Source organism: Falco biarmicus, chromosome 3 (assembly GCF_023638135.1).
Source record: "Falco biarmicus isolate bFalBia1 chromosome 3, bFalBia1.pri, whole genome shotgun sequence".
NCBI classification, from domain to species: domain Eukaryota; kingdom Metazoa; phylum Chordata; class Aves; order Falconiformes; family Falconidae; genus Falco; species Falco biarmicus.
Genome location: NC_079290.1, coordinates 77,764,522 through 77,785,854, shown reverse-complemented (window position 1 = coordinate 77,785,854; position 21,333 = coordinate 77,764,522). Strand labels below are relative to the sequence as shown.

The following is a 21,333-nucleotide window of genomic DNA, read 5'->3' as shown; positions in this document are numbered from 1 at the left end:
GGGGGATCTGTGTATGCACCTTTAAAACAGTTACGTACAACGGAGGAAACCAGGATGTAATTAGCACTGTGTGTATTAGCAGGTGGATTGTGAGTGTACTCTTCCTCTACTAGTAATCCCCCATATTTTGAGTATGGCAAATGGATAGAGGAAATTTGTTGTCTTCATAAAACTGTGTTTCTGTCTGTAATGCCCTGGTCTGACATGGGAGTTTGTAAACTTCCTAGCTCTTCAGAAAGTGTTATCAAGGTGTTTATCTATCAACAGAAAAAAATAGCACCCTCAAAAAATGGAACAGTGAGACTTGAGACTGAGAAACAAATAAAATTTTTAGCTCAAGTGTGCACAGCAGTGGATTGTATCTTCATATTTTGGGGTTTGTAATACACTTTTGCAAAGATATGGGGAATGCTTGTATAATTTCTCCTTATATACTTTTTGGCGATAAATCAACTCTTATCATGATAATTCAGTTTCTCTATACATGACTATAATACATCTTGAAATTATTTTCATAAATTTGACCGTCTAAGACATTAACCAGATTTTATTGTTCATAATTTCTACATTTCTCATGAATTGCTAAATCGCCTTACAGTTTTAAATATCACGTTTGGTCAAGCCTTTAAGATTTATGTAACTTATCTCTGGTGAAAGAAGGAAATTCAAAAGTAGTAAACTGTCAGGCTGAAAGAAATTTGCAGTAAGTGAATTGTCACACTAAAAGGAGCTTGATTGTTTTATTTCCATTGGCAGTTTTCTAAGTACTTGCAGTGAATTCAGAAAGCAGTCTCGACAAAACTATCTGCTGCCTGGATCTTGGCTTCTCAGGGCTGTGTTATTGGAAAGCTGAAAATTTATAACTAATACTGTTGTCTATGAAAACATATGTTAAAAATACTTAGAAGAAGGATTTGGCAACTCTGATTGTCCATGGAAAAATTATCTTCCATTAATATTTTAAGTTGGTTTTGTGCCTAATTTGTATGGCTAATTCAGTAACTGTTTTTAATTAAGCTTTTAGCAGCCTCCTGTTTGTGTACATGAGCTTTCTATAAGAGGAGAAGGCAAGCTTTAGATAACAGTGGTTTATAGTCCCTTGATATAATGTTATGATGCTCGTAGTGCTCAGCGAGGCCCTCCTTTCCCTGCTATCACATGTAGCTGTGATGGGGGGTCATTCTGCTGCACTCTGCTGTGTAAAGGACTGATGGCTGAAAACAAGTGAGCCTCATTAAGAAGTATAAACTCCATGAAATACTAAAGAGTGTTTTCTCTTATTTGCCCTGTTCTTCATCGCAATGTGGAATATTATCTACTAGTGGTCTTATATTCAACACTACACTTTCCCACTCTAAATATAATGAATTGATATTAAGATAACGAATATAATATTATGTTGCAAGAAACACCAGTTTTAAAGTTTTGCACTTAAAATAATTAAACTGGAGTTACGCTAAGGCATAGAGATGGCCTTCTCCTGTTGATCCTGACACTTCAAGGCTTTCAGGATGTCTGTTTGTGATATGATGAGACTATAGTATTGGGGAGAATGCCTGCAAGCCTTTAATGAAAAAATCAAAAGTCCTTTTACTGATTTTAATCTTCCATACTTAAAGGTAAAAGCTTGTTCTTTCTTGCTTTGCATTGATGTGTCTAATTCTGATTTTAAAATTCAGATTTCTTCTTTTGGTCTTCTACAAAACAACTTTCATACCAACTTGCTTACATTATCTGAAACATAAAGTCAATGTTGCAGGAATGCATTTAGTTTTACATTATGATATATCCTGTTTCTTTGTCATTCAAAATTCTAACGCAGCTTTTGCTTTCTCCTGTGGCAGGATGACAAGGACTTGGTTCATGAGTTTGTTGTTGCTGAAGGTCTGACTTGCTTAATCAAAGTGGGAGCAGAGGCTGACCAGAATTATCAGAACTACATCCTGAGAGGTAAAGGAAATGTATCAAAAAGTTGTTTTAATAGCTCTGAAGCTCTCACATGTCTGCTGCAACTTGTCATATTAAGTGTTTCAGAACATATTTCTCAGTTTGATACCAATTCTTGCATTATGCAGGAAAATTAAAGGGGGGTTAATGCTCACTGCTGAGCAGGATGAATAGTAAAACGTAAATATTGATAGTCCTTCCATTGTGCAGCTTTTCATGTAGATTATACTGAAAATCTATAATTCTAAGCAAAGGCATTCTAAAACTTTCACTGTATAATTTTAAATGTCAAAGGGCACAGAGCAAAATAACTTCTTGGAGTGTGATTAGTAGCTATTGAATAAACAGTGAGACGGTCATATCTTAAGGTCGGTTGGCTGGAAACAATTTTGAGCTATCTGATATTTTGGATTTGTACAGGTAATCAGAGGTTTGCAGTCTGTTTTTGGCACTTAAAAGATAACTTGCAAAGGTAGGTTTTGGAGAGCGATGTGGAAAAGGTGTGTAACTGGATTAGAAAGCTGGTTTACTGTATTGTGGCCCAAATGAACGCCTGTGATTTTTCATCTAACCTGAAAAACAAGGTTGCAAATTCAGAGAGTACCTTCAGTATTTCAAGAGGTTATGAACGAGGGCAGAACTGTCATGCCAAGGGATCTTTGCTGCTGGATGATCTCACAGGAAATAGAGAGCACTAATGAGTGCATAGTTGTGGTGGATTGCTCATTTGAATTTTCTTAGACTGACATATATAGCTGTCTTTAAAAATGTCACTTTGATGTACTTAGCTGCCAAAACTGAAACTGCAAATTGAGGAGTAAACAAATATAAAAGGAGAATGATTTTATAAGATCCAGAAATGCTACCTTATAGAAAGCAAGAATGCAAATAGTAAGTGTGGGCTTTATGCGAAGAACTTGAAAACCAGACTGCAAAAACACCAGCTTTTGGGGGTATAAAAGAAACAAAACCAGAAATTAAGTTTTACGTCAGTAGTTGTGCAGTGAAATAATTGTACTTGAATAGTAGCTTGTATGTACTCAGAAGTTAAAGACTATTAACCACAATGAAACTAGACAAGCTGCAGAAACATGTGAAAGAGAAAAGACTGTCTTTACAGCTGAAAAAGAAGTTTTTTGGAGAAAACTGGCCATAGATGCTCTCAGAAAATTCAGATTGGAAGCAAAATATAGATGCTGTATAGGACAGTCTGGCCTGTAGCCTAGGAACTTATTCCTTTTTCAGCTCAGCATTGATGTAAGTGTGTCTGGATGATGTCTTTGTCCTTCAGCTTTTTGCAGCAAGATATTAAACAATCAAAACAAGGAGGTCAGATAGGTGTTTACCCTACCTGAGCGGTGTAGCGTAAATGGCCTCATAATCCAAACACTGGATAGCCCTGAAGCGCTTCTGCTCCAGTGTCAAATAAGGTCCAGGGCACTGACCCTCACAGGTGACAGAATGATCAGCTGATACCAGACAAATCAGTCACGTTTGAGTGATCTTAGCATGTATTGCATGTACCTTCATCTTACTGAGATCTCATTTTGACATTATCTATATATGCACTGGGAAGAATTAAACTCCCTTCCACATTGATTGTTTTTTTCTTTTCTTTCTTTCCCTTTCTTTTTTTTAAAATAAGAATAAAATATTATCTGTATTACTAGGATGTACCCTAATGCATCCAGAATTCAGGGAGATCACAGTGGTGTCTTTGCTGCTGTGGCTTCTCTAGCTTTCAAGAGCTTGGTGTCCATGGTCTGGTTAGATATTTTCCACTGAATTCAATAAGTGCTAAACAGAGCCATAGTGCCAATGTCCACGGTGTCATATTAAGGAAACTGCAAGCTCTTCTTGTTCCATCGTTATGGATAAGTGATCATAGCTTGTTCAAAATAAATAAAAAACAAACAAAAAACCAACATAAAGTAACCATGCATTATTTATGGCATAAAGTATGCCATAAAGCTAAAAACCTTTCTTTAAGAAGATGCTTTTAGGGATTGGTACCTTCTGAAATCAGGTCTTTTTTTTCCCCTGCTTTGCTGATGTGTGAAGCTGAAGTTTCTCTCTGGGTAGTGTATCCTAGCATCTCTTAGAATAATACGATTTTTCTGTGTGATGTGGGTTTTATTTCTGAAACTAAATCGGTCTTGATTGTCTTTCAAAGTTCAAAGCTTGTTACAACTCCAAGATTATGTCAGCTGGTGTGCAGTACCAGGAGCCAGCATGTACTTTCTGAATAGGTCTGCATGCGCAATGAGATAAATACAGGTTTGGAAGTAGTACAGTGTAGCCAGACAATCTTATCCAGATACATTGAGGAGTGTGCTGAAAAGAAACGTTAAATACGTCATGTAAGAGTGTTTCTGGTATATTATTTTTGGAAGACCATAGCAACTGGCTGGATTCTTCTGTGACAGTCATGTGTATTATTGCAGTGCTGCATTTTACTAAACCCAGAGTACTGGTGAATAGGTGAATGAATTAATGAATTTTACTGAAGATACATCATACTTAGCACTGAGTTGGTCCCATAAGCTTTAAACTCAGTGTTAAGTGACAAAGATTTTTATTTTTTTTTAAAAAAGTAATCTTTGTCTAGAATTTTTGTGCCTTACTGCTGTGGTGTCTTATTCTGCAGATCCTTTTGAAGGGGATTTTTTTTTTTGCGGGGGGGGAAGGTGGCGGGGAATTATCAAATATTATATATATCCCTATATATAATTTCCTATTATATATCAAATAATATATATATATTTCCTATTTTTATCCTTTTTTTTTCAAAAAAATCAAATATATAGCAAATATGAAAAATATATTTCCTATTATATATCAAATACCCCAAAATAATAATATCCTTCTTATTTTTGCTGCATGTACCATGAATCATAAAGGGATGGGATTTCTCCTCAGTTTCATGTTCTGGCTGCATTACTCTAGCATGTTTGGTGTAATTCACTGTTTCCTTTTGTGATCCTAACCCGCTCTGCAGGGCTTGTGACATTAAGTGGTAGCCTTAGACATGGCATTGCCTCCTCCATCTCCAGGGCATGCCCATGCCAGGCTGTCTGTCATCTTGACTGTGTGATTTCCCAGCTTCCTGTGAATTTGTTTGCCTGCACTCTTCAAGAAATAGCTTTGGACCTAGGAGGGAAAATATTTTGGAAACATATGTATAGGTAAAAGTTGTAGGTGGTTCGATGAGTTCCCAGGTACAAGTTATTTCATGAGGACATTGCTTTCCTTTTTCCAAAGGTCTGCATTGTTTTCTGGTTATGAATTTCTGTTTAGCGGTTTAACTTGGCTCAAGCCAGACTGAGCTGCCAAAAAAATGACTACATATGAGTCATGAAAATTTTAGTTGCTTTAATGGCTAGAGTGAAGGGAAGCTAAGTGTGGCTTTTCCGTACAACACTGAGAAATCGAGAGAGTTTATTTTTGAGTGCTGAGGAGTGACGGTGTATTTTTGCTGAGGTCTCTGAACTAGGGTTGTTTGACAGTACCTTTCCCAAAGTGTTCCCTTTTCCCAGTGTACAGCCTATAGGCTCTAAAGCAACAGACAGCAGGGCTTCTCTAGAGAGTTACTCTGCGAAAGCCTAGTTCAGAAAGCAGCTTTTTTTCCTCATTACTTCTTCAGTCTAAATTTATTCTTCACTATTCCTTTTAATTATTAGAAATCTAAAGGAACTGTGTTTTGAGGTCCCGTCCATACCCACCCTGAAACAGGCTTGCTTTCCTTCTCTGCCCCCTGCCCCTTCTTTTTTTTCCCTTTGGTGACAATGATCCATAAGGATGATGAACTTTACTCATAGCAATGAAGTTAAAAGTTTCTTTCCTGGTCACAAGATTGCAGGATACTGGACATTGCCTAAAGATTCAGAAATAAATGGAAATGGGTGAAAGACAGATGAAAATGACCACAACTGATGAGGATTAATATAAATCTTATCGCAATTTCGAAGATATTTTTGATATAATTTTGAGATCATCTGTTCTTGCACAGAATGAGAAAGCAACACATGCAATGCCATGGCTGAGTGCAGACTAATTAAATAATTGGTAGAATTATGTTAGTTTTCACGTTTTCTGTTAATTTAGCCAGTGCTGTTGGGAAGCTGGGAAAGAAAACCAAATTGTGTAGACCAAAGCTTAACTGTTTTAAAAATATACGGAGTTTGTGAGATAGGAGGATTCAGGGATGAGTCTGTTGACACGAAGATGTGGGAAGCTATGCCTGGTGGGGTCCTGTCCTGTCTGTACATCACATCCAATGAGGACATTGCCAAAAGGTCATCCAACCTTCTTTGCAGAGTGTATTTGTGTACTTGGATTCCTAATTGCTTGCTTATGGATTCAAATTAATACTTAGAGGTGTGCATAATTAGAGGATATCTGGTGTTTGTTCTTGTGGCCTGAAAGCACAAGCCAAGCATCCAGTCCAAGCAGGAAGAGGCCTTGACTTTGCTATGGTGCAAAATTTCAAAGAATTGAGGCTGAAGAAAAAAATAGGATGTCAAACTGTGCTCATACTAAACAATATCTGAATCAAATTCAGCTTTTGGATGCAGCACTGGTTTAGTGAGAGCTGTGTGCTTATATGGGGAGTAAGAATTTGGATTTAAAGCCTGGATGAAAGGTAGTTTTAATTTTGTTTGGCAATTTTGGATTTTTAATTTTGGTTGTTTTTTAAAAAAAAGAAGAAATGAAGGAAAAAAAGTGCTTGAAAGGAGTCTAAGAGTTATAATATGAAGCAATATTTGTGCTTCAAGTTAACTGCTTTCTCCCAAAATCATTGCTCTAAAATTAAAGATACGTAGAATCGTAGAATCATTTAGTTTGGGAAAGACCCTTAAGATCATTGAATCCAACTGTTAACCTAAGACTGCCAATTCTACCACTAAACCACATCCCTGAGTGTCATGTCTACATATATTTTAAATACCTCTAGCGGTGGTATAGCCAAAACTTAATTAATCTATACTTAATTCAATAATTTGGGCAGAAGACTAGGTTGCAGTAGAACCAGTTGTGGGTTTTCCCACCACAGGCTCACTGCACTTCTGATAAAGTGATAAATTCTTGTTGGTCTCAACAGATACTGGTGCAAGCACAGCAGATGAAGATAGTCCTGAGTGAGGGATATGACATAGTTTGAGGTATAATTACATATCTTTTAAGAGGATTAAAGGTTCATACACAGCATCAGCATCTTCAGTCTAATAGAACAGCAGCTTTATTACTACACCCTGCATTTTTTTTTCCTTATAAATATTAATGGTGGTTTGTTTTGGAATTGCATTTGTACAAACATGCCTTTATCTTTGTGCAGATAGAATGAATAAGTAGAAGCACTATTATTTTTTGCTCTTTTTGCAAGGCCTTTCAGGACTTGTAAGTAATTTTATGGGGGGCTTTTACCAGAAAAGTCCTATGTGAGTCCTAAAATGTAAATAAGAAAGAATTAAGTATCTTAAAAAGGCTGAAATCATGTGTGAAAAGTAACTCCAAGGCACATTCTGATCTTTGCAACATGTTTAAATTATGCAGGGTTCTATTAAAATGATGTCCTTCAAGCATGATATCTGCAATTTGCACAGTTGTGAACTGCAAGTGATGGAGGACTTCCCAAGGGGAGCAGTGACTTCCCAAAGCACAGGAGTGGGAACTGAGGACCCCAAAACTTTCCAATCCCCCACTGGGGCATGAGGATGGGGGAACCTTTTGATTCCTCTCCTTTCTAGTCAGTAAATGAGAGGCAGTCTTTGCAGAGGGGTAGATGGAGGGAAAGGATGTAGTCATATCTGGGTAGTTAACCTTTCAGTAACCTCTACTTCCTACTGCAGCAAGGTATTTCTATATTTGTGTTTTACATGTGCTTTTAATTAATCAGTATAGTGTAGCTGACAACAAAATGTGCAAAGAAATTGTTGTAAGAGCTACTGGGTACCAAGCAGAAAGTGATTTTGCTGTTGGAATTAGGAAATGCTGACCGGTTTGACAGGGTGGTCAAAGAGGCATAGGAGCCACCAGAGTCAGAATCACCAGTGAATGCCCAGGCAGGGATTCCAGCAACAGGCAAACAGCTCAATTGCAGATGTGTACCAAAGCCACGAACTGTTAGGCCTATTTATAAAGCCCGTGCTATAAAGAGGCATGCGATCCCACCTGCATGCCAACTTTAGAATGAAGGGCTGTGCTGCGTATTCTGGGAAATCAGATTAAATTCCTGAAACGACTCACTGCTGGATGGTAAAAGACCATCTGGTTATTGTCTGTCATCAGGCCACTGTGGGCCTGAAGATCTCAAGGAGCTAGAGGAAGTTGAAGGTGAGGATGAGGTTTTGCAAGCAGGCGGTAGAAGCTGCTACTGATAAACCTTTCATTCTGAAAGCCAGACATGAATTTATCAGGGAGCCGGTGGCATTTCTGCATCAAGCCAACTGCTACTAGGAATGCTTGGGGTTTGTAAGTGTGCTCTGTAATGAGGGGATGATCCATTTCCAGGAACTGGAAAGCTGTTTTTATCCAAAGGCCCCTCATTGTTACAAGGGCATGGATGCTTCCAGTGCTCTTGAATTTTCCTCCCTCACCCTGATAATGATGTGGCTTTGTCCTTTTGCATTAAAGGTTAGGTATTACAAAGCATTTAGCATGGGGAATCATATTCTTCTGCAGTAAATGCACGTGAAGCATTGTATCATTAACAAGGTTTGTGTAAATATCAAAAGACTAGAAATAAGGTCTATGTCTATCCTAAATAGATGTGTCTTTCTGGGTATGTACCACAGCAGTAAAACAGATGGCAGTAATGTAAGTTTAGTTTGTGAAAATTGAGCTGATATTGTGTATCATGCATACCCTTCCTATTTCAGTGTGAACTGGAGAACTGTTTAAAGTTTTCCAGCTGTAGAAAAGTATCCCAGCCCCAAGTATATAGGAACAGACAGCACATGATTAGGCTTACATTTGCATTTCTTTCTTTTCCTGAAGTGAAGCATGAAAACTTTCCTGACTTTCTTCTCTTAACCTTCAATGTGCAGGTATCCATATGTGACTGTGAAGTTCTTGCACACATCTCACCATATTCAAGTTGACTTCTTATGTGCAGTCCTTTTAAATTATGTAAACTTCTCAGCTGATCTCAAAGTAGCTCTAGTAACAGCCTCTGCTATAAAGAGAAACCAAATGCCTAAAGCACCATTACTTAGGAGTGTTGCTTCTGAAAGGGTCTTCCTGGCTCAGTCTCCCTGTAAATTCATTTCTTTGATCTTTCTGCTGAGTCCTTAAGAAAGCATATCAGAGTTGGATGCTTGTCCTGTGGGGATCTGAACTTTTATTTTATGTTGGATATCATATCGCAGTCCCATGAAACCATACCAACAGATGACATCTCTGCCTGGAAGCTGTTATGTCCACATAGTATGGGGCAGCTCCACATGGAGATAGAGCATAGGTTCCCCCCACCACTACCAAAAAAAGCCAAACCAAAACGCACCAAACCAACCACAGCTATGTTAGAAAATCAGTAACAAACTAGTGTACCTGTGCTTATAAGACTTGTTAATGAGCAGCACTGCTGAGCTTAGATATGGCATTGCTGTGATGCAGCCATGCCATCTCCCTTTGTGAAATGGGCTACACTGCAGCTTTCCATCAGTGAGCTTTGCAGGTGCCATTTGTTGTAGCTCATATGAAAAGTAACAGTCACAGAAAAATCAGGCCTGTACCTGATGGCTCAGAACCTCTTCTTGCTACATGTATGCAGAAAGCTCAAGACGTGCCTTTTTTTGTGTCTTGAAAAGCCATGGAATGAAAAAATACAAATGGATTTAGCATCGTGATTTATGGACTCTTTAGATTAGAAATAATGAGATTACAGTGCTCTGCACTGTACCAGAAAAAAGAGCACATTATACTATCTCCATGATTAATATTATAAACATTAAACCTCCTTGGCTCAGTAGCTAAATCCTCTTTCACTTCTGCAAATATCTCTTTAAGAATAAATGCATTTGTTTACTTGTACAAGAGCAATTGGGAGAGCTCTTCCTTGGAAACCATGCAGTTTAAAAAGAGAGAAAACATCATCTTTGCTTTCCTCTTTATGCTTTTAGTGTTTCCTTTCTCTATTTCTCATCTGCCTATTTTAGAACGATATTTACTAGACTCGATCTGTGCATGCATTTGCCTGAGTTTCCTACCAAACACAACAGTAAGCGATCCCTGAGTCTGAGCACTGCCCTCTCTTTTCTCCGCCTCCTCCTTCCCTACCTTCTCCCTGAATGTGATTCTGATCCATGATCCATCAGGAAGCAGAGCCAGATGGTCCTCACACACAGCATACAGTACGAGTTCTCCCGTTCTGGGATGGGAATTGGCACTGAAGCAAATTTGAGTTCAAAAGTTTAACCAACCTTTTGTAATTTACACATCTACAAATAAACAGAGCTGTTCCTTGCACTGTACATTATATGGAATGACCTTTCTCGTTGGGACTGCTTGTGAGGAGGATATAGGGTTCTCATGGTCTACATGGAATTCAGCAATAACACCACCATAAAATTATGGATTTCCCTTGTTTTTAAAGCTGACAGAAGCTGGGAGGCTTTGGGTTGCTTTCTGTCTCCCTGAAAATGAATCTTCAGTTTTTTTGTAATTTTTTTTAATGCTTTGTGAAATTCCCATGAAATGTGATACCTCAGGCTATGCATACCCTGTGTAAAATGAGGAACTGAACCATGAAAAATGCACATCCTTAAGTACTAAGCAAAGAATAAGTACTTGGGAAGTAGTCCCAGGGGCCTTTAAAGGCATGGTGGACGTTATATGATTTAAATACTCAAACTTCATGAACAAGCTTTGAAAACAATGTACCGATTCCAGCTGGTAGAAGCATATTACAAAGTATTTTTGCCTTTTTGTAGTAATATTGTAGCCTGAATGTATCCAAAAACTGATTCATTAGAGAAGGAGAAAATATACATAAAATAAAAACATTCATAATCCAGCACAGACATTAATGCTTGCACAAAATATGCAGCTGCTGGAAATGTCACTATTAATTACTTGTACTGAACTATATGCACATAAAACATGGTAAAATATGGTTGGTAATTAGTGTTTGATTTTTCCCATTTCAATATTAGATGCTTCCCCAGCTATCTGTGGTGGTGATTGCCAGGGTGTCACACAGAGTGCTGCTCTGTCCTGATACAGAAGCAGGGGAAATTAAGGGCTTTAAAGGAGGGGAGGGTCAAATATGTAGGATAATTAGAAAGTGCTGACTGTTATTCCATGAAAGTGATTATTGTGTGACATAAGGATGCATCAAAAATGAGATTCTTCAAATGTCTTCAGAGTTAATTTCCATATCCAAATATATTTGAGTTATTTTTTTACATCTTAGACCTGTCTGTCTGGATTTTTTGCAAATGGGCATGCATATGCATCTCATAGGTGCAATCAGAAAACTGGAGCAGTGGACTGTAAACTCTTAAAATACTTAGTTTCATTGCCATGAGACAGTGACCTTCATTAAGTCTCTGATTGCTACTGCATCAAAATTTAAAAAAAAACATAGACAATTCAAGAATCTAAAAGCTAAACCACAGGACTTGCATGTATTAGCACAGTATTAATTTCTAACCTATCATAAATGCTGTGTTCATACATATGTGTCTAAGAAAAACTGTACAATATTCATAGGCTGATAACAGTGAAGGATAATCTTAGCGTATGGGAATATTAACATCTCTGCTGTTGTGGAGGGGTTCTGCTCACTTGTTCTTCTGCACAGCCGTGAGGAGCGCATGCCCCTTGGGAAGATGGAAGTAGCTAATAGCTGTGTGGGTACGTAAATTTAATGTGGAAAGATGGAAAGTCTTTTTGCTGCTTTGTAATGAAGTATAATGACCAGCTTACCATCTGTCAGTGCTACTTACTGCCCTCCTCCTCTCCCACCTCCACCACCTCTCATACCCATGACTGGAGCTACTGATGCTGGCATTGGAGTGAAGAGCGAACATGGGCTGGCATCCTCCCACTCCTCACGTGTATGTGAAGGTTGTCAGTGGATGCTCAGGCAGGGACTGAGCAGACCTGGTAAGGTAGCAAAGCTGAGGTGCTGTGGAAATGTAGACATGTTACTGTGTCTTTCCTCTGCAAGCCAGAGGGAGAAGAGTTCTGGTTGGAGGTCCCTGCCTGCTAGTGGGGGAGAAGCACAGGTCTGTCCTGTGCCTCTGAAGTTTTTAAAAAAGTGGGGATTCATAAACTATGAATTTATTAATTGTGACACAATTTCTTTCTCTGTATTTCCAGGCAAGAAAGAATTTTTCCTGTTTTCACTGTGACACATTTCCAGCTTTTTCTGTTTAAGTTTCTGACACTAAAGCCTGTGCTGTTAAGCCAGGAGAGGAGACTGTGCCCACGCGATGCTCACTAATGATGCAGGAGCACCAGCTTGCACTAGCTGCTAAAAACAGTACCTCTGTTGTATAGGATTGTTTTTTCAATAATTTATCATTTTCTTTGAAGTTTCTTCCCAGAGCTTTGAGTTAAGAGAGTTTACTGATGTGTAGGTGCCATGCAAAATAAGTATTTTTATTTCTTTCCCTCTAGTAATATGGTGACAGCAAGAAAGCAAATAAATAATCTTCCCTCTTCCAACTTTACAAGTACTATGGTTCGTACCCACCCCACCCCTGACCCCCCACCCCCCTGAGATGACAGAAGTGATCACAGAAGAGAGGGAGGGGATATTCAGGGTGTGTGGGAGCAGGGAGGACCACAGGGCCGTGGACTCAAGGCCAAGGCTGGAATGTTTCAGTCCCACAGACTGGTGTTCCCAGAAACAGTTGAGTAATGAGTAAGTTACAGGAGTGAGGTCGTGTATTGATGCTGAACTCAGTAATCTTAAAATCTCTGAATTAAAGAAAATGTAGCAAGGAGAAGTTTAAGGTTTGCACCTTGAGTTTTTGACATTGTATCAGGCCTGAAAGAACACATTAAGGGAAGAAAAGTGGTATGTGAGCTACTGAGAGGGTCTCCATAAAGAAAGATCTCCCTGCTTCTGGGAAGCCAAGGAGCATTAGCAACCCACAGGAAAGACTACTGTTTTAGGGCAGATCCTAAGGGTTTCCTTTAATGAAAAGCGCAGGAGGACAGACTTTCTTTAGGAGTTTACTACTTTTTCTTTTGACATTTCACAGTTCCTTGACATGGAGAAACTTTAAAAATACTGATGTTTTCTGGGAGAAGTGCCGTCAGATGGCTCTGCTGGAGTTCACTGGAGTCGCTGGAGTGCTATTCAGGATTTAGTATATCTATAGTGTGTTTTAAGTGTGTTTGTTTAAATGACAGGTGGCATCTTAAAGACTTCTGCCAATACTGGGCAATATCCTCTTTCCTCCTACTTAACCTATCTCCTACTATACATTATCATGTGCCCAGACAAGGATCTCAGCTTCCTCCATCCCTGTCTTTCCTGTCTCTGTCCCTGCCCTCCGCCCCACCCTCACCCCCGACTTCCTAATTTTGTACTCCAAATATTTGCTTCAGAAAGACCTCTGCTATTTTTAAAGTTGTGCCCCAAGTTGGCTTTGGGTACAATGGGGTTGCACAGCCCTTACTTCTGACAAGCTTTGAGTATGTGGAGTAACAAGGGTCACTGTTATCAGGCTTTCACCCGGGGTGCTCCACATCTCGGTAGCCGGCCCCTGTGCGCAGGGAGCAGTCTCAAGGAGCAGACACTGTTTTCTTACCCAGGCATTATGGTGGGCAGCAGTTTTGCTTTTAAAGCAGCAACTCTGAGACATGGTTTCCAACTTCCCAAAAATCAGTAGTGGGTCACCATATGATTGCTTTTAGTATTCAGGTTAGTATCAGTGATGGAAACATTGGTTGTAGTATTTATTAACCAGATATATTGGTTGCTAAGAATATTCTTTTACATGTGCTTTTGAGAAAGGTTTCTGATATTCTACAATATGATTACCGATGAACACACTAAGAATACTGTTAAGGTTGGTAAATAAAACTCTTGTAAATTAAGAAATACCTGTGTGCCCTTACTTTGCAGAGATGCATCCCCCCTTTGTGTGGAAGCTGATCCAGCCTTTGATCGCATAGTGGTGTGGCTTTTCCTACAGCTGCTCTGCTTCACCTGGTGGGCAGCATTGCACCTGTGCACTTAACAAACACCTTCTGAATAGCTCGTCTCCTTATCAGTGCTTCCCAAGGCTTTGGGATTTATTTTGTGCTATGCAGGTTCTATTATAAAACATTTGTTTTCCTCGTGGATTTTCTGTGGTTTGCCAGTAAATGTTATCCAAGAGCTGAAAGGGCAGCATTATCTTTGTGTTGCAGATAAAGAAATGAGGCACTTGAAAACAGACATGTTCTGAATTCAGAAAGATCAGGAAGCCTAAATGTTATGTTTGGGGCTTGTCCTTGGGTTGATTTTTCAAACTCTATATGGTACATTCTGTTTATGCCTTTTTAATCTTTACTCTTAACTCTATATGGTGCATTCTGTTTATGCCTTTTTAATCTTTACTCTTAACTCTATATGGTGCATTCTGTTTATGCCTTTTTAATCTTTACTCTTAGGTCTTCTGTTCCTGTTTAGACTCTTGCCCAGCCTGTTCTAGTTTTCTTTCTCTGATCTGTATGTATTTTCCCCTTCCCACATCAACTTCCTTTAACCTACATCACTTTATCAGTTCATTTACATCATTGATCCATTCATCAATTTTCATAAAATAATTTACATTAATTTCTTCACCAGTTTAAGCTGACTTAAACACCTTTTGTTCCCGTCACCTCTTCCCACCTTTGAACTGTCTGTCCTGGGTTCTGGCACCACAGCTGTGTTTGTGTAATGATGTAATGATCTTGACAGAGGAGTGTGTTCATCTTAAAAAAATGGTATGAAAAGGTGGATATTTTGATGTTCTGGATATTTTCTTTTTTTAGTACTGTTGAATTACTCACTCTGGTTCTCAGTGGTGGGACACTAACAGCAAAACCGAGTTTGACCCGAGACAAAGAAATAAGGGAGAGCATTGCAGTGCCACTATCAAGTATGTAGTCACAGATTTGGTCTCCTATGTCTTGTCCGTTGCTTTCTTCAACATTGCTCACAACAGTCCTAATCCCTACGTCCCCCCCAGCCAAATAGCATTTAGTCTTTTCCATTATTTCCCTCATTTATCTCAGTCACTTCATCTCTTTTCATAACTCTCAGATGCTCATCAGGCTTTTTGTCACTGTGCCTCCTTTAACTCTTTCATTTCTTTGAACCTCTCTGGGTTTAAATTTTGTTTTCTTGAGTGTTCAGATCAGGATTCACCTCCCCACCCTCTAGGTAACAAAACAGTTCCTTTAAAACAAAACCAAAGAACCCTCACAAGCTGCCTGCTCTTAGAGTGCTCTGTCCTTCCTTGGTGTGCAGCAGCTGGGAGCATTTTTTGAGCTTCAAGGACAGAGTGTTGAGGGGTTTCAGCTGATCGCATATGTTCAGCAGAGCCTGTTGTAAGTGTCAATGGTTATTTCAAAACCTTATAAGTACACAAAGTTTGGATGCATTTTAAGGTGGTCTATATGAGTTTTTTCACTGACATGAGATTATAATTTTCCTGAGTTTTCCAAAGACCTCAAAATCAAAAAATCTTACAATTTCTAAAAATATTATCAACAGTATTTTTAATTTCCAGTGAGATCTTCTTTCCCTCCTTCCTCCTCCTGCCTTCCACAAACCCACCCCAAAAGTAATGTGTTAGAAATTTTCCATGAAAAAATAAAGTGTTGTTTCAAACACCACAAAGAGAGTTTCAGTCCAAACTCAAAACTTGAGGAAATTATGGATAACTAAACTTAGAAATGTTTCCATGGGAAGTGTCAGGCAATTTTAGTAACAAGCAACAATACCTGTCTCATATGTAATGAGCCTTCAATTTTATTTTCATGAGGCTGATGGCTCACTTTAAATACTGAAAATACACAGGAAATTAGTGCTTTATGAGAAATGACTTGTGTTGCTTTATTTTGGTCTTTAGATGTAGTACTTTGATTTGATAGGGTGACCTGCTAAACCAGTTACACTCAGAATATACTTGTTTGATTTTTACATACAAAGAACAGACCTAAGAATCTTTTGAATTTAAAGAGGTGTTCTAATGTTGAGCTTTTGTGTAATGTCATCATTGTGAATTGGCAGAGCAGAACCTGACTGAGAAGTGTTCGTCAGAAATGTCTGTTGGAATCTTGGCTTTATATCAGTCCTCTGGAGTATGTAAGGATAGTTAAACATGTAATGAGTATCATTTAAAATAATATCTTTCGGCTGGATTACCGGGCAGGATTTGTCTCTCCTAATTCCAGTTACCTTGCCTCAGGTAGTTAGCTAAACTCCTTGAGCAAAAGATAATACAGCATGCCTGTGTGATTGAAGTGGATTTGCTCCCTGATTAGCAGTTTGCTTCCTGTCTGCTGTTGTCTTTTTTCCTCTGTTTTCATGTGAGGTCATAAGTGTGTGTGTGCACTTATAGTTTAACATAAGAGGGGCTTGAGTAATTTACTTCATTTTAATCCGAACTAGTTCCTCAAGAACAGTAGAGGGAACTCAGCAGAAACTACTTCAGACCTGTACGCTTTCCCAGTTCTGACAAGAAAGTTACTGGTGATAGAGCCTCAGTCTGAATGTCCATGGTCATTTCCCTCAAACAATGAGTCTAGTCTGTCTTTGAAGAGGTTGAATAAGCTGGTTTATAGTTAGCTTTGTGAAAAGCATTTATCCTTCAGTAACTTTTCATTACATTTAGTGTGTGTGTGTGGAGGGGGGATGAGATGAGGAAGGAGACAGAAAATCCTCTGTCAACCTACTCCTGAACTCAAGAGTTGCAGAGCGTAAATGTCTAGCACGTTTTCAGGCTGTGGGAATCCTGGTGATGTGACATGCTTATTGCTGTCGTTTATAGGCAAAGTCAATGCTTACTATAAAAAGCCATAGCACCATTATGTGTTTAGTGGGTATAATGTTTCACTGAATCATCTAGTAGAAGAGGAGGGCTTTCCCTTTGATTTTAAGAGCATGTCAGGAGGAGTATGCTCCTGTATTTGGTGTCCAAAGTTACGTACTGTGCATGTCACCTTTCCCTAGATCTCTATAGACAAGTAGGAAATGGAATGCATAAAAGAACATAAGATTAGGAACCAGCTTTGTAATGTTTTATACTCATTGGATATGTACTATAGAAACAACCACCCCTGTGTAATACATACCTTTTGACCATGCTGATTCTAACAGAACAAGACAGAAAGGACATTTGGATCACTTGTAGACTCAGAGACTGGATCTCCTATGAGTACACAGAACTGTCCTGGCATGCTTGGGACTGCCAGGCTGGTCAGGACAGGAGTCTGCCTGCCCCACAGGACTCGGTCAGAAAAAGACTCATGTTTTGTACTTGATTCCACTGGAACCGAATGACACGCAAGGGCCCTGTATTTTTGAAGGCTCTACTTAGTTGCTTGCCATGACTGGCATTCACGGATGGCAGAATCATAATTTCAGAGGGTTTTAGCCTCATTGCCTCGGTTGAACAAAAACCTGAGTAGGTCTTTCAGAAAAGAAAGTCCGAATCATATTTATTAATCCACACCAGCAAAGCCAGCTTTTGGCCAACAGAACTATAGTGCACATGCTTCCAAAGCTCCTGTAAGAGCTGTGTGGTGGGATGTGCCACCTAAAGCCCGTCCTTGCATGTGGTGGCCTGTGTCAGCCCCGAGGTGGCTGGCCGAGTACCATGGACAGGGGCAACTCAACTACGCTTGTACAGAGCTTGGAGCCCAGCAGCATTGTTGGAGAAGATCTGGTAAGTCTGCACAAACTTGTTGCCAAACCAGTCATTAACAACTGCATGCGAACTAGATAAACCCTCTAAGCTTTTTCTCACAGGCATTCCAAATTTCAGTCCTCCTGTGCAATTGTGTTAGGTCCAGAGCTATCCAAGGCCCTTAAAATTCTGTCTGACAGATAAAGAAAACTACTCCTGCCTGAAAGCACTGCAGGTGCAGGCTCCTCTCTCAGTGTTTTCCTCTTTGTGCCAAGAAAACCCTTTCAAATGCCTTTTTGTGTCAAATGAATTTTGAGAAGTCATGACCTGCATTCTTTATATGATACTTCGTTTGACCACAGTGATGTTGTGATCTTAAGCAGCCTTGTCCCCAAGTGGTATTAGAACTCCATGTCAGCTAACCTGTAGCTGAAGCATTAACATGCTTCTTTCAGATGTGTGCCAGAATATATTACTTGGTTAAAACCAGAGTATTCAGACTGTTTTTTGGCTGTGGGTTACCCATAGATAGTTTGTTTGTTTTTTTTTCTAAACGTGCCTTTGCAGGTTACCCATAGATAGTTTGTTGGTTTTTTTTCTAAACATGCCTTTGCAAAGGTTGTGGCAAAAAAAACAGGTTGGATTTTTTTGGTTTTGAGTTGGTTTTTTGGTTTGTTTTATTTTTCCTAGTCTAAAATATTTCACTAATGACAGTTGACATCACCTGCTTCCTTCAGACAAGACCAGGTACAAAGAAAAGAAAAAGATCAGATATTTGGGTCAGGAAAACAATGTTGAGAGATTAAGGCTTCTTATTTCGGTTGTGCTATAAGGATGCTGAAATGTAAAATGCCACCCATGCTAAAGGTACTTGAAGAGATAATGATTACTGTAAAGAATCTGTAATTTTATGGTATGTGGTCAGTGTGAGTAAGACAACACATGTTCTGTCCTTGATTTGTGAGTTCTTCCCCCATTCTGCATGTCTAATTGTCAGGGAATCAGAGGAATGTTATGGCTGCTCTGTCCTTTGTGCATGGTGTAGGGAAGAGCTGTGCACCAGGTCATAGCAGACCCAGGGGGAATGATCCATACTTGAGCACATCTTCAGCACTGTAATCACTGTACGAGCTCTGGTACGGTACCTGAAGATGTTATTTCTCCCCAAGCCTGTGGAGGGGCATGACAATAATGATGTTGGCCTTTGTATTAAATATATGCATGGATTAGAGTTGAAGTAAGTTCCTGGGAAACTTATTTATAGTTAGTTTGCTAGTTTTCCCTTCACTCTTGTATCACCGGCATAATTCAATTTACACTTTGAAATCTATAGATAAAGTTAATATTTTAACTTTCTTATCTATATATCAATGCATTGCCCAGATGTTCAGGAATACATTGGTTAAGCATGTGTTCTCAGCAGCAGCTTTTTGCCAGCAAAATTGAGGGAGAACATAGCGAATACCAATGCTCTGAAGTTGTAAGACATGCTTAAATAACATTGAGTTATTGGAAATAAAACATGCTGGATTCTTTGCATTTGCAGACTGATTTTTGCACATAAAAGGTCTAACATTTTTAAATTCTACCCTGCTGCCAAAAGACCAAGAAGCTTGGCGGAGATTCTCAGCTAATGACATCACTCAAGACCTGAGGTTGTAGTTAAACATAACAGATAGCTGTGGAGTTACAGGAACTTCTTTTCAGGTGATGGTGATAGAAATACTGTTCCTTCTGAATGCAAATTACCCTTGAAACTGCCGCTACTACATACAGGCATGATGTGTGTGCATCATGACGAACGGACACAGTTCTGTCTTTAAATGTGGTAAACCAGGATGGTGCTTACCAGCAGGAATTTGCAAAATTTCATTTCAAACTAGGTTAAGACCTGATGGGCTTGTTTGCACTTTTGTTTATCTGAATAGGATATAGGAGTTAACGTGTGTGTGAAACACACAAATTGGGTCTGGAACTCTTAAATAATTAAAAACTTAGCAGTCTCTTTCATAGTTAATTCCCTGTCACTTGTAACGTTCAAGCAAACAAATACACAGAAATCCAGAAAATTATGTTGATATTGAAAAAGTAATCTTTATTTTTTCTACATGGCTGTATTGACACTTCCTGGCCATTTTTCATTTCAAAGGCACCATGATAATTCCCTTCAATCACAAGAGCTTTTTTTTTTTTATGTAAATGCTCTGAAATCTTTGGAAAATGTCGTTAAAAATAACCAGGGTAATACAGTGCAGCTTTAGTTAAAGAGCTCATTTTTTCAATAATGTTGTTTCATGTCAAAGTTAGAAAAAAAAAAAAAAAGTATTAAGATGAAAACATCTGATTGATGGATTACCCAGTAAGAACCACAAACACATTACTGTACATCATGAAATGCCAGTAGATATCTTACTATATACTTCATATAGAATACATAGGACTGTGGTTTCTGTAAATACAGGGATCCTTTTTGGCACTTCCACTCTTTCCCCAACTGTTGAGTTCCCAACAAGAGCCACATTGCATTTGAGGACTTTTTTTATATGCTTTAATAATGTGAAAGAATTTTAAATCTATGTTATTCTTGCTGCTAATGAAGAACATTGCATGCTACGTTTTTGGAAATTATTTCTTTCTTTTTTTTTTTTGTTATTTTTCCAGTCAAATGGAATTCAGAGAGCTTTCAGTCAAAGAAAAGACAATTTACATTTTTAATATCTTCTTGAGAATTCACATCTTTTTTACACCACCATTACTGTCAGCAGATAAGATCCAGCAAATCAAAATTGTAAAGACAGCTTTGCTTTTACAAAGCAATATTCCCACTGTAACAGGCATTAAGCTTTCCTTTGGCATCCCTTTGCAATACTGTAGGCATTATGTATGTCTGTCAGTGAAAAGGTAGCTTCTTGCTGCTTCTACTGTAGCTGGAAGCAGAATAAAATGTCAGTCCCTCCCTGTCCTCCTGCTCTATTGGTGTTTATTCCCATACCCCATACCATCCACTACATTGGTCTGGAATGTGGAGCTGGTCTGGGTTAAATTCACTGATTAGCTGGTTTTGGTGAGTCAGTTGGACTTCTTTCAGTTCTTGAACCAGTTACTCATGGGCATGTATAAACAGATGCAGCAGCACAAGGGTAAGCAACTCCCTTGAGCAGGAGAGGGCCATCATCTTCCAGTGATGGTATTGTTTTTTTCAAAGTGCAAGTGAAGTTCTTGCTCCAGTGTCTGGATTGAAACTTTTTTTCCTCTTGCTGTTACTGGTGTGTGTGTTGATCTTAAGCAAGGCAGTTTTGATTCCAGCTGTTTCAATTTGACCACCTGTAAAATCTTGTGCTATTAACTGTTTTTAAATACTTTTTTTTTTTTCTCTCCCTAAGTTTGTGGGCAAAATTATATATTCACAGTTTTCTTGGACATGCATGAAGAACACTTCAGGCTTCTCCCCGTTGTGATCAGAACTGGATTATGCTGCTTGAGGGCAGAGGCATCAGGGCCCTTTCTGTTGCAGGAGGAGGAGGAGGCAGCAGTGGCTTGAATGGGA

General features: G+C 38.9%; 1 protein-coding gene across 4 annotated transcripts in view; it reads left to right on the top strand.

Annotated features, from left to right (window-relative positions):
* The window catches only part of FHOD3 (formin homology 2 domain containing 3), a 417,034-nt gene that overhangs the window by 203,322 nt on the left and 192,379 nt on the right, over nt 1-21,333 (top strand). For all 4 annotated transcript variants that reach the window (XM_056332746.1, XM_056332744.1, XM_056332745.1 and 1 more), the window contains exon 5: nt 1,845-1,950. In XM_056332746.1, coding sequence (XP_056188721.1) covers nt 1,845-1,950 — 106 coding nt within the window. The remainder of the gene's footprint in view (nt 1-1,844; nt 1,951-21,333) is intronic.